The sequence below is a fragment of the Microcaecilia unicolor genome, chromosome 13 (genome assembly GCF_901765095.1).
Source record: "Microcaecilia unicolor chromosome 13, aMicUni1.1, whole genome shotgun sequence".
Lineage (NCBI taxonomy): Eukaryota > Metazoa > Chordata > Amphibia > Gymnophiona > Siphonopidae > Microcaecilia > Microcaecilia unicolor.
The window spans coordinates 36,740,941-36,755,077 of record NC_044043.1 but is presented as its reverse complement, the minus strand read 5'-3'; the positions used below and the strand labels follow the sequence as shown (position 1 = coordinate 36,755,077).

Here is a 14,137-nt window from a genome sequence, read left to right as displayed (position 1 = left end):
CAACGAGTATAGAAATTCCATACTTAATTCGTATTTCACTGCTTACAAGTTTTTCTTCTTGACTTCAGTCATATAACTAAGGAGAGTAAAAGACTTCAGACGCTTGATACCATTACTAGATATACAGTACAATCCGCTTAAGTGCAAGGTTCTGGGACCAAAGAAATACATGCAGTTAACCGAAGTGTGCACTTAACTGTTGTGACCCAAAGAAGCTTGACATCTGATAAACATATGTACAGTACTGTTTATTATACGTACAGTATACAGTCTCTATTAACTGACGTTATACAGTCTCTGTTAACTGACATTAGGCTTACTTGAAGTAATCAGCCATAGTCCTCTATACACTATTGTGTCTGTGAGTTCCATAGACTATGTCTGCCAGACGGTAAAAACTGTCATAGCACTGACATCCAGTGGCCTCCAGATAGGCCCACACGGTGTTGACTCTCCAGTGCTCTTGCAAAAGTGACAGGAGGTTGTTGAATGTCGTCAGCATGTGCCTCGCATCTCATTTTATCATCTGTTTCATCATCAGCTATTGCCTTCGTGTAGGAGCATATCTCGACATCAGTGCTGTTGTCAGCTGTTTGTAGATCGTAATCAATAGCTACATAGTGATGAAACTCCTCTTCAGTAACACTGGCTGGGATGTCAATAGCCTGTTCATCTGATGCGTTTGCAACAGCTGCATCTGTTTCGTCCCTCTCCACATCCTTAACAAAGCTTGCCCGCTTGTAGCAGTTCACAATGGTTGCCTGTGTATCATGATTCCAGGCTTCTTTCTGCATATGTAGGGAATCCAACAGTGATAGATTACAAGCCAGTTCAACAGCACGTTTATCCTTGCCAATCTGGTCATCCGTAACGCTCATCAGACAACGTAGTACAAGAGCCCGATAATGTTTTTTGAAATTGGCTATTATGCCCTGATCCGTAGGTTGGATCAGAGAGGTAGTGTTTGGTGGCAGGAAGACCACCTTGACGTTAGACAGCCTGACATCATCACTGTGTGCAACACAATTATCACAAACAACAAAATCTGACGCTTTTCTGCCTGCACTCCAGTGTCTAACTTTTTTAGCCACTGCTTCCAAATTTCCCCAGTCATCCATGAATTTGCGTATGACATAGGAAGTCGCTTAACATTCTTGAAGCAGTGGGGCTGTTTGCCCTTTCCAATGATGAGTGGTTCCAACTTCTCACTCCCATCCATATTGCAGCAAAGGAGGATCGTCAGTCGGTCCTTTGACGTTTTACTTCCTGTAGTTTCGGCTTGTTTGAATGCAAGTGTTCCATCAGGAATCGCTCACCAGTAGAGACCATTTTCGTCAACATTGAAAATGTCATGAGGTGATAGTAGGAAGAACTGAAACAACCCAATTTTCAGCACCAAAGTCTAAGCTTCTTGTTTTCACCATGCTGTTTCTTGAATTTTATGTTGTTCCTCTCCTTCCATCTTTCCAACCATCCAACAGTGGCTTTGAATACAGTTAGTCCAAGACTTTCAGCTAGCTGATTAGCTTTCTCCATAAGCAGTGGACCACTGACAGGAAACTGTCTGCTCCTGACTTGAGAAACCCACCGAAGAAGAGCATCTTCTATATCCTCAGCTTTTCCTGCCCGTTTACGTTTCCTGTGTGGATTTGTATTGTTTTGCCAGTCTTCCAGAAGCTGATCTTTCTGCTTCAAGATACGTGAAATTAGACTGGGATTCACACCATATTCTTTAGCAATAGATGCTTGACTTTGCTTTCTAATTTAAGAACTTCTATTCATTCAGCCAGTTTTAGTCTTACAGTTGCGCGATGACGACGATGACTCCAGTGTACACTCTAACAACTTTCTTTCGCTTATTCTGCCTGTGGCAGTTAACCAATGAGATTTCAAATTTATCGCCCCTTTGTCATGTGCCAATCGGCTTCCATATTCCGTGCGTGCGCTTATGCGGAGTCTTTCCTGCAGAGGAGCGGTCTTAAACCATGCATATAAGCGAATCTTGCACTTATCAGTGGTGCGCTAAACCGAAGTTTGTCCCCATAGAAATTAATGGCGCCAAAAACGGGACCGAAGTACGGCATGCAGTTAGAGCATGCGCTTATCCGACTTGCACTTAAATGGAGTGCACGGTATTGTAGTGGGTATCGTGCTGCTCAGAGTTTACTATTGAAAATAGATTTTTCTTCATGTAAACATACTGGTGAGCATCCTCACGAGTCTAAAAATCATCTCCAATATGTGCCTTTCTTACTTAATATATTATTTTCTTTTTATGTATGGTTGTTTTTAACATTCTCATCAAAAACGCTCTGGCACTTATCTGTTCTGCGGTTTGGACTAATGGGTAACGCCCAACAGCGAGCTCCTGTTTTGCAGATTGCTTTGTAAGGAGCAGGTCCCTTAGTCTGCCTCGCCCTGAAATCGACATAATTATGAATGAAGTTAGAAAGTCTGCAGAAAATTTCGGAATTTCAGTCTACTCGGCTTGTTACTTGTACATACCTATTTCTACGTTTGCCACTGTCTTATGTGTCATACTTTCTCTCGAAGATGGTGGCTGTTTTTTTTAAACTAACGGCACCTTCGTGAGCCAATCGAATCACAGCACTGAATACACCCTTTTAAAGGGGACGAACCCTCACCCTCTCTTTTAAAGAGATACCTCCCTTTTGTTCTTTTTCGTTTCTTATCAGGCCCTCCTTATATTCTCTCTCTCTTTTATATATTCACTAGTGAAAAAGGCCCGTTTCTGACAGCAATGAAACGGGCGCTAGCAAGGTTTTCGTCGGACTGTGTGTGAGTGACTGTGTGTGAGAGAGAGAATGAGAGAGAGTGAATGTGCGAGTGTGTGTGTGATAGTGAGACTGGGTGCGAGTGTGTGTGTGAGAATCAGAGTGTGTGCCAGGGTCCCCCCTCCCTCTGTCTGGGTTCCAGGGTCATCCCTCCATCCAGGTTCCAGGGTTATCCCCCCTCCCTCCCTCCCAGTTCCAGGGTCCCTTCCAGTTTCAGGGTCCCCCCCACCCTCCCTCATAGTTTCAGGGTCCCCACCCCAAAAACCTTTTGTCCTTTACCTGTTAAGATGCAGTTTTTCCATTAGAAGCAGCTTTAGACTTGTTTCAGATGGAAGAAGTCCAAAAAAAACGACAATGTGGATGTGCAGCTCCTATGTGTGCTTGGTGTGAGTGTATGGGAATGACGGCTGTGTTGGGTAGAGGAAACCGAGATTAACCAATGGGCTTCCTTGCTTACAATGTAGTTCATTGGCGTCCTGCAGCATGGCCGGAGTCTGAGAGGAGAGGGAGAGCGGAGGAACGTTGAGCAAGTTGCTGCGGGAGGGTGGGTGAGGCGGACTGTAGGATGGGGGGAGGGATCCTGTGGCGATTTACTTTGGGTTTCAGTGTATGGCAAATGATGGCTGCGTTGGGGAGTGGAAAGAGAGAGGGGTTGTAGGGTGGAGCACTGAGTGTTGTGACCTCGGGGTGGGTGGAGGGGTGAGCAGTGGCAACATTGGGGGGTGGGTGGAGGATGCTAGTGTTTGCAACTTGGGGGACTGTAGGGGTGAGAGGTGGTGACTTTGACACGCGGGGCGTGTGTGTTGGTGAGCGGCGCTGCCTTTTATATTTTTATTTTTATTTTTTTTGTATCTGATGGAGGGAGGGGGGTGTTCGGTGGTGTCGACCTGTTTGGGGGGGGGGGGTGGAGGGTGGAGCAGCGGGTGGTGCTGCTCTGGGGAGGGGGTGGAGGATGGAGTACTGTGTGGTGAGCGGCGTTTTTTTTTCTTTTTTTTGTGCATTTGCGACTATCTGTGTGTGGGGGGGGGGGAGTAGAGAGTGGAGCATTGTGTGTTATGACCGTGGGGGTGGAGGGGGGAGTGCTGGCAATGTGGGGTGGAGGGTGGTAGTGTTGGCCACTTGGGGGGTTGTAGGGGTGAGGGGTGGTGAATTTGGGGGGGGGGTTGGGTGAGCGTTTGTAGTGGTTTTCATCGAAGTGTGTGCCGCCCTCATCTCAAAAGTGATGACTTAGAGGGCGGAGCGATGCGATTGGTTGAGTGCCATAGCTCCGCCCTCGACGTCATAACGTTTGACGCGAGGGCGGGGCCAACACTCATGGGTGATTGTGGTTTCACCACCATGCATTTAGAACGTTGGGACTTGTGGAGGCTTCATAGAACGTTGGAGGTGCGTTTTATATAGAGAGATAGGAAGGCTTTCCACTGTACTCTGTTGTTTAGACCTACTGGAATTAATGTCTTTAGTCTATAAATCCAGCGCTGCTCTCTCTGGATTAGCCTCCGATCCCTATCTCCTCCACGTATCGATTTCAGAATATGATCAATTGCAATACACTTAGTATAGAAAGGTCGCATAAGTTTGAGGATTACAAGTGTATTGTGATGAAAGCCTTACTTTGAATAAATAAAAGAGAGAATATAAGGAGGGCCTGATAAGAAACGAAAAAAAGGGGGGTATCCCTTTAAAAGAGAGGGTGAGGGTTCGTCCCCTTTAAAAGGGTGTATTCAGTGCTGTGATTCGATTGGCTCACGAAGGTGCCGTTAGTTTAAAAAACAGCCGCCATCTTCGAGAGAAAGTATGGCACATAAGACAGTGGCAAACATAGAAATAGGTATGAATAAGTAACAAGCTGAGTAGACTGAAATTTCGACATTTTCTGCAGACTTTCTAACTTCATTCATAATTATGTCGATTTCAGGGTGTGGCAGACTAAGAGGCATATTTTCAAAACACTTAGCCTTCCAAAGTTCCATAGAAACCTATGGAACTTTGGAAGGCTAAGTGCTTTGAAAATTTGCCTCTAAGGGACCTGCTCCTTACGAAGCAATCTGCAAAACAGGAGCTCGCAGTTGGGCGTTACCCATTAGTCCAAACCGCAGAACAGATAAGTGCCAGAGCGTTTTTGATGAGAATGTTAAAAACATACATAAAATGAAAATATATTAAGTAAGAAAGACACATATTGGAGAGGTTTTTTAGACTCATGAGGATGCTCGCCAGTATGTTTACATAAAGAAAAATCTATTTTCAATAGTAAACGCTGAGCAGCACGATACCCACTACAATATATCTAGTAATGGTATCGAGCGTCTGAAGTCTTTTCCTCTCCTTAGTTATATGACTGAAGTCAGGAAGAAAGACTTGTAAGCAGTGAAATTTGAATTAGACTTCTGAAATAAAGAATCGAGTGTTGATTGATACTTAATTCATACCCAACTCCTTTCTCTTTTCATGTCTAATCACAAAATACAGATGAGGTTTATGGTATTTTCTTGAGCTGAGAGATTTTCAGGAATTAGGACAGACAACACAATGTCCTTATTCTTAATGTTGATTAGTATCCTGGTTTTATTTGCAGTTTTCAGCATGGGAAATAATTCATATGGACAATGTGGAAGGAAAGTTGTTGAAGGTGAAGTCTACAGGTGAGGAACTAAAGCAGCGTGGCCCTGCTTTCTTATGAACAAATTAATAATAATCTTTATAGAGTGCATGCCAGATATTTACAGCGCTTAATGGACAGATTTACCCCTTGGTTTTTCTTTTTTTAATTAACTAGCAATAATCAAAGTACAAGCATCCACTTAAAGCAAACCGGAACAAGGGAAAAAAAATAAGAGGGAAACAGTCGGCTTCAAATGCTTATGAGATACTTCCTCATTAGACCACAATGAAATATCAAAGGGGGAGCAGAAGGAAACAACAGGAGATCATAATTAGGCAAAGCATTAATATTAAAGGCTTAACATGAAACCATCCTATAATTATATGTCCAACAAAGTTCTTTAAGCTGTAATTTTCTTCATATAAAAAAGGATCTCATTCAAGAGCAAAAAATATATATTTTAATCCACCAAATCTAGTTACACCTTTGCATGGATGAGGTAAAAGATGCTGCAGTATGTTTAGCTTCTTGTCTCATGGCCAAGAAAGCCTTCCTCCTCTCCTGAGTAGATTTAGTCACATCAGGATAGAGCCATATTTTTTGGCCATGAAACAGTGTCTGAGAATTACGAATATAGAACCTCATTACAGCATTCAAATCCTTTTCAAATGTAAAGGATACCGCCAGTATGGACCTTTCAGTAAATTCAGATGTAGGTTCTTTCAGAAATGCTAATAAGCTATTCAGATCAAGGCCACCTTCCTTAATTTGCCCCTGTGAGTTTTCTCCCGGTTTATTTGTCTCGGCATTTGGAATGAAGAATATTTAAAGGGGAATAGCTTCTGGGGCAAATTTTAAGGGTCTCGATCAAATACTGTTTGAACCAATCACCAGGTTGAGCACCAGGGAGGTTAGGAAAATTTAATATTTGGAGATTTAGTCTCCCACTATAATTTTCAATCTGTTCTAATTTCCTTTATTTTTAGCAGTTGTAACATTAAATTCTTGAAGAGTCTTAATATCTTCCTTATTTTGGTGGAATTGGTTAGCATAATCCAATTTTACTCCTTCCACTGTCTTAGGTAGTTCCCCAACTTTTACAGAAAGAGCCTGTACTACTCTTTAGATTGTAAGCTCCTTTGAGCAGGGACCGTCCTTCTTTGTTTATTTTGTACAGCGCTGCGTAACCCTAGTAGCGCTCTAGAAATGTTAAGTAGTAGTAGTAGTACTGTCGATTTGGTCACTGTGGCATCCATATGCTGCAGATCAGCTATGCTACAGCATCATTGCTGTGGAGGGAGGCCAAAATATCTGTAGCCCCTTCGTTCTTCTCTTTAGCAGTGCGACCAACAAAAACTGCACACTTGCCAGAATGACCCTGGTCTGTGACTCTGATGCCAGGGCTTCTGTGCCCATTGTTGCTAACGCCGCTGGAAAAGGCAGTGTGTTGACTGTTGGAGGAGAAAGGCAGGTGTCTTGTCCCAGTTGCTGCTTCATTTAGGGTCCTAGCAGAGTGCTTTTAAAGCTGAGGATCCCACGGCATAACTGTCAGGCTTCTGCTGGACAGGTGAAGATGTCCAAGTCGGCGAGGGAGTGGTTCTGACCATCCCTTTTTGCTTAGTATGGGGCATAGTTGCAGGAAGCAAATTAAAACAGCTCAGCTCTAGAATGCTGTCTCTTTCTGAGGGAATCACGCTGCCATCTTGCCATTCCCCCTTGCTCTGGCTGCTGTATTCTAGCAGTGCACCTTAGTTTGGGGTTTTTTTTTAAACATTACATTTTTATTAAAGGTTTGAAAAAGAAAAAAAAACCCATTACAAACTCCAAATAGTATACAGCAGTAGACAGTAAACAGGATATGATCTTCCAAATACAGAACTGCGTACCCCAAATCCTTCCCCCCCCCCCCCCATGCCCCCCTTAGAGTAATGCATCAAACTCTGGACTCTCCATGGTTCTTTTGGAGTAACCACTTAGGTTTTTTATTTTCTTATTGAAGATTGTTTTAAGTTGAACTATAAATGTTTAGATCAGTAGATAAAAGTGATTAATAAATTGATGTAAAAAGTAGGCTTGTTTTTCTGAAGTAACCTCTGAAAATTAGAAGGCTATTTATAGCTATTCTGCATACTCTTTTAATTCTTTAATTTGTAACTTTTCAATTTGTGTACTGTGTTTTTTTTTCTCTTTTTTAGGGCTGTGTTTCAATTTAAAATTTCTAATTGTGATTAATTGTGTGATTAAAGGTAGTTTTATTTCCCCCCCATTGCATCTGTTTGTGACTCTGGGCAACGGAGGGTTAAGGACCCTGTTTACTAAGCCACACTAGAGGAGCGTTAACATTTTTAGCTCACTCTAAGCATTAGCGTGTGCTAACTGTGTAGACACCCATAATATTCCTTATGGCGTCTACACAGAGCACTCTAATTTTTAGCAAGTGCTAAAAACGATAGCTCACCTTAGTAAACAGGGCCTTAGTCACCAGGAGCTGCAGTGGGTGAAAAAAATAATCTACCTTTATTGCACAATTAAAATTTTAATCAAAAGCAGCCGTAAAAGGTTTGAGTTAGAAGAATGGTTATAGGTAGGGCTGAATCGCTTGAGGTCTGGGTGATAGTGCCACTATTTCAAAATAAAAGAATATGATGGTAAGACTGTAAGTGTTTTGATGTTCTGCTACAGATATGCTGTCTAAGCAGTTTAGAATTAAAAAGTCCAGAGCACAGATGTTTTGATATGCAGACTAAATATTTTAAATAAATACGTTATAAATCAAAGTGGGAGATCAGACATGCAGAAAAGAAGTTCTCGGAGAAAATAACTTCTACTAATTGCAGGGTGGAATGTGTCAAATGGAGAGAGTGAGACTGATTATTGAGAGCCTTGAATTATAGCCTAGGGGGTATAACTCAAATGCCACTGTGAAAGGCCACATCTTCGAACTGACTTAGAAACAGGCACAGGAGCTGTCCAGTGTTAGATTGATTGACATGATGTTCCAGAGAGAAGAGGCCATGATACTAAAAGTGGCGTGTTGTGTAGGTTCCAGTCTGGTTCTGGTAGTGGTTACATAAGAACATAAGCTTGCCATATTGGCACAGATCAGATTCATCAAGCCCAGTATCCTGTTTCCAACAGTGGCCAAATCCAGGTCACAAATACTTGGCAAGATCCCAGAACAGTAAAACAGATTTTTATGCTGCTTATCCTAGAAATAAGCAGTGGATTTTCCCATGTCCATCTTAATAATGGGTTATGGACTTAAATTATCCAAACCTTTTTTTAAACCCTGCTACTGCTTTTACCACATTCCCTGGCACCAAACTCCAGAGTTTAATTACACAGTGAGTGAAGAAATATTTTCTCTAGTTGGTTTTAAATTTTTTCTGTGGATTATTATTTTTGTTTTGCTTAAGTGTTTAAAATTTTCTACATAGCTTCATTTTGTGCCCCCTAGCCCTAGTAGGGTGGGGGAGTGGGTTGCTGTGAATGAGAAGGTTGTTCTAAGCTAATGTAAGTGTGCATGAGGAGACGATGGAGAATTAATAGCCTTGCCACATAGCGGCACATCAATAGAAAACACAGTGCATCAGGTATGGGATATTGTACCATATATACTAGCCTATAGGTTGCAATATTTATGACCCATTTTAAAGTCGGGAGGGGGGCATATATATGCAAGTCCAGTATTTCCCTTCCTACCCACCCACCCACACCGATTTCAGCATCTCTCCTCCTCCTCCTCCCTATTCTCCCTGAGATCCAGTGTCTCATTTCCCATGGTCCCATGGGTAGCAGCCGTCAGCATATTCTCCCCCTTCCTTCTTTCACCCTGCAGCCACTTTCATTCGTATCTTCCTGGAGTTCCAGTGTTGTTTCTACACCAGCGCAGGGCCTTCCTGTAAAGTCTGCACACAAGTGTGCTGCCCTCTGCTTGACAGCTAATAAAAATAATTAGCAATGACTGCTCTCTGTTGCCAGTCTATGACTTGATAATAAATTTGATTGCTGTGTTATGAGTTTGATATCAGCCATTCTTGATAAACATGATCTTCAGATTTTGCACTTGTAGTAGCGCCCTCCAAGAAAATAATTTGAAGGATAACTATTATGTGAAACTCCAGGCAGTGATGTCTTTTACTGCTTGGTAACTTTTTACTTAGGCCTGAAAGGCTGTCCAGGAAATCTTACATTAAACAGCACAACATCCAAGATGTCGGCAGAACAGTACACTTGGTTCATCCAGTCTGCTTATTTGTATCTGCTTTGCTGTCAGTGGTCCTAAGTGATCCCTGGGGTCTCCTCTTTGACTTACCACTAAGGTTCCTTCGTGTCTGTACTATGAATGCTTTTATTTGGTTGCTGTTTTAGCTCCTATGATCTGCTGGGAATTTGTTAGGTGTTTACCAACCCATCAGCGAAAAAGTATCTTCTTGCAATCTTTCTTTTTGAGCCTTTTTCCTGTTTGAATCATATGATGACCCCTTGTCTTTGAGCTTCCCATTTGTCTATGGAAAAATGCTAAATTATAGTACCCTAGTGAAGCCTGCTAGATATTTGAATGTCTGTATCATATCTCTATGAAATTCCTGCTGCTGGGAGATTCCCTTTTGTGTTATCAGTCAGTAATTGGGAATGGGTATCTAAATGATTAAATTTAAATGTGAGCAAATGCAAAGTGGTGTGGATAGGATTCCCCAAGTCTAAATACACCATGTTTGATTACATATAAGGACTCTCCACCCAGGAAAGAAATTGTGGAGTCTTGGGCAATACATCAAAGTCTTCAGCACAGTGTGTGTGTTGACAGTCAAAGGAAATCAAACAATGTTAGGAATTCTGAATGGAGAATAAAACAGAGAATATTGACTCTCTATCCATAGGTGCCAGCTCTGTGGGTGCTTGAGCCCCCCCCCCCCCCCCCAATATTGAGCAGACTCTTTGACTGTGTCCAGACAGGAGTAATTTCTATTGTGTTTAGCACCCCCAATCGTTTTGAAAAGCTGACTCCTATGTTTCTGTCAATCCATGGCGCACATGTTTTGAAGGTACGTGGAAAAGTATCCAAAACAATAAAGGAGATGGGACTATTCCCAATGAACAAGGTTAGAAATTATAGAACTCTTCAGCTTGAAGAAGAGCTAGCTGAGACAAGGTTATGAGAAGAATCTATAAAATCATGAGTGGGGTGGAATATGTAATGGCTATTTATTTAAAAGCATAGTAGCAGATTAAAATAACCTTTCCTTATGGCCACAAGTAAGCTGTGAAACGTCTTAAAAAGACGTGACTGACACCATAACTGAGTTTTAGAAAGGTTTTCAAGAAGTTCCTGGAGGAAAAGTTCATAAACCATTATTAACCATGCAGACTTGGAAAAATCACAACTTATGGAATCCCGCTTAATACTTGTGAACTTGGTTGACCCCTGTCAGAGGATGCAGGGCTTGCTGGGCCTTTATTCTGACCCAGCATGGCACATCTAAAGGCACCTAATCAATTAGACATGTGCCATAGAGCTTTAAATGTGTAAGGTATCTGTTATATTCTAACTTATAAGTGGCAGCCTCAGTGTACATGTTTATCAAGTTAAACTTGTACTTGGTATTGTCACTTCTAGACTTGGATGAAAATCTTATACATCAGAGTCTGAATTTCACCACTGAAAAGATAACCTTTAGGCCCAGCCCTCTAACACCTCAGCCCTCTAACACCTCTAACCCTGCCTGCCACTACCAAAATGAGGGCCCTTTTTACAAAGGTGCACTAGCATTTTTAGTGCGCGTTAAAATAAGCGTGTGCTAAACGCTAAAGACATATATTCCTATGGGCGTTTCTAGTGTTTAGCGCATGCTAATCAGCATGCATTAAAATCGCTAGTGCGTCTTTGTAAAAACCCCCTAAATAAATAACTTCCTTACATAAGTAATGCCACACTGGGAAAAGAGCAAGGGTCCATCGAGCCCAGCATCCTGTCCACGACAGCAGCCAATCCAGGCCAAGGGCACCTGGCAAGCTTCCCAAACGTACAAACATTCTATACATGTTATTCCTGGAATTGTGGATTTTTCCCAAGTCCATTTAGTAGCGGTTTATGGACTTGTCCCTTTAGGAAACTGTCAAACCCCTTTTAAAACTCTGCCAAGCTAACCGCCTTCACCACGTTCTCCGGCAACGAATTCCAGAGTTTAATTACGCGTTGGGTGAAGAAACATTTTCTCCGATTTGTTTTAAATTTACTACACTGTAGTTTCATCGCATGCCCCCTAGTCCTAGTATTTTTGGAAAGCGTGAACAGACGCTTCACATCCACCTGTTCCACTCCACTCATTATTTTAAATACCTCTATCAAGTCTCCCCTCAGCTGTCTCTTCTCCAAGCTGAAAAGCCTTAGCCACCTTAGTCTTTCTTCATAGGGAAGTCGTCCCATCCCCGCTATCATTTTGGCTGCAGTTAAGTGACATTTTCTTAATGTTGTCAGCAACTACTGTTGACTGCATAATATTGACTTGTTTATTTAGCTCCTGGCTAACTTCTTACTAAGAGCTATGATGTACAGACATGACTAGAACTGACTTTGGCAAAGACTGGATTCTTGTTGCAGTAGGACCCTTTCCTTCTTGGCAGGGGCTGGAGATCTCTTTGAATCTAAAGTTTCTTCAAAAATCTTTCTTATCTTTTTAGATAAAGATTTGTGATGTGCCTCATCTCTCTCAGGAGAGAGTTAAAAATCATAGACTGGATAGACAGACATATTCTCGGATATCGCAGTTGAAGCTTGGCACCTAAAGCTAACACATGCTGTTGATACTTTTTTCCTATTTTGTGTCCATTTTGAAAAATCAGGAACAATAATTTTAATCATTCTTCATAAGTAGAGCTTGATTATATCAAAAATGTAAATATTTGCCTTTCATTGTTTATACGTTACTGGACCACAGGGGGTGAACATTTAGTGATTTCTTTAGTATAAGATATCATGTAGATGCAGTGCGTTTTTTTCTAGCAAAAAAGGTGCCGGTACTCAAATGCTAGGCCACCCTTCAGGGGTGGGGTGATCACTGAGGGACTCATTCTACAATAGCCAGGCCCCCTGCAACCAATCACAGAATCTATGACAAGGCAGAATTGGTGTGTATAGTCTGAGTTCTTTCATGAAAACACGGGGTCCATGGGTCAATTTTAGCAGTCAAGGGAAAAGGTGCCGGCACTCAGTACCCCCTCAAAAAAAGCCCTGTGTAGATGTCTTTAAACAGAGATCATTCTCACTTCAGAGGTTATGTTGCTCAATTATACCTGATAAATTGAACGTTAAAGGATGTATGATTGCTGATTTGTAAAGCAGGAGTGGTGGGTAAAAAATGCATTTGGCTTTCATGGTTTGGAACTGATCCTCCTCTGTTTGGTTGCTGGAGGAACCAACTTCATATGCTAATGATGTGGGAGGCCACAGAGGCTCATTTAACCCTAAAATGCAAATGTTTTTTCTTAGTCTGGGAACCTTACACACAGACAGTCATTTTCAAAAGGATGCCCAAGTCAGAATTGGGATGTCCCGCTCATAACGTCCAAAAAAAAAAACCATCCATCTTGCCGCCATTTTCAAACAGGTAAAATGTTAACCGTCCATCTCACAGCCATTTTCAAACAGGCAAAATGTTGGGGTTTCCTGCTCGAAAATACATGAAAACCTCCAAAATGAACAGCCATTTTTTAAAATAAAACTTCCAAATTATGAAAGCCAAAAAAACAAACAAACCAGGGGCAAGGACGTCTTGTCTGGCAACATTTGCAAGAAAATGGCAACACAGCTGGCCCTCCAGAGCAAAGGGCAGCCTAGTAGTCGGTGCAGTGGACTTTAACCCAGGGCACTCATGTTCATATTCCACTGTAAGTCTGTTATTTTAAATGGTGGGCCATCCAGAGACAGAGAAATATCTACTGTACCTGAATGTGCACCACTTCAATAACCCTCAGGCTTGCTGCTACTACTACTTATCATTTCTATAGCACTACTAGACATACGCAGGCTTGCAGGTGTCTTTAATGTTTAGATACAGTAGACATATCTCTGGTTCTGGAGGGCTCACAATTTAAAGGTAAACAAAGAGTTGAAGTGGTATTTGAACCTGTGTCCCCTGGTTTACAGTCCACTGCACTGACCGCTAGGCTGTCCTTCAGACCTGCTCGCTGCTGTGTTCAGAATGCCCATAATACTTGATGTTGTCAGGAAGCCTAGATTTCCCTTTCTGGTGTCACTTTCAGAAGTGATGGAGGGGGACTGTAACCACTGGGGGATTCATGGGTGGTCATGCTTTAATCCATCCAGTGGTCAGTTGCTCAATCAGCCCACCTTTTTGTGCCCTGGACGTGATTTAAACAGGTCTAAATAAAAAATGGCCTTTTTAGACTTGGACGTTTATTGCTGTTGGATGTCCTAAATTTGGGCTCACCCTAAGAATGCCCATAACATACCCCCTTGGTATTTGGACAAACTGCAGTGTAGGATGTCCAAATTGCAATTTGGACATTTTGGGCAGATGGATTTTTCTTTTGGGCATTTTGAGACATCCATCTGCTTTGAAAATGAACTTCTCAAATCTGTTACTCCGAAAGTGAGAAGTTTAATTTTGAATAAGATACAGTAGCGATTTAGTACTGAAATGTTAGACCTCTTGGAGAGGGGTGATGCTGAATGACTGTTGGGATTGGGGGGGGGTGTATATTGGGTAGTTGG

General features: G+C 42.0%; 1 protein-coding gene across 2 annotated transcripts in view; it reads left to right on the top strand.

The window, feature by feature from the left end:
• RCC1L (RCC1 like) overlaps positions 1-14,137 on the top strand; it is a 73,057-nt gene that overhangs the window by 6,536 nt on the left and 52,384 nt on the right. For both annotated transcript variants that reach the window (XM_030222461.1, XM_030222460.1), the window contains exon 4: positions 5,374-5,440. In XM_030222461.1, coding sequence (XP_030078321.1) covers positions 5,374-5,440 — 67 coding nt within the window. The remainder of the gene's footprint in view (positions 1-5,373; positions 5,441-14,137) is intronic.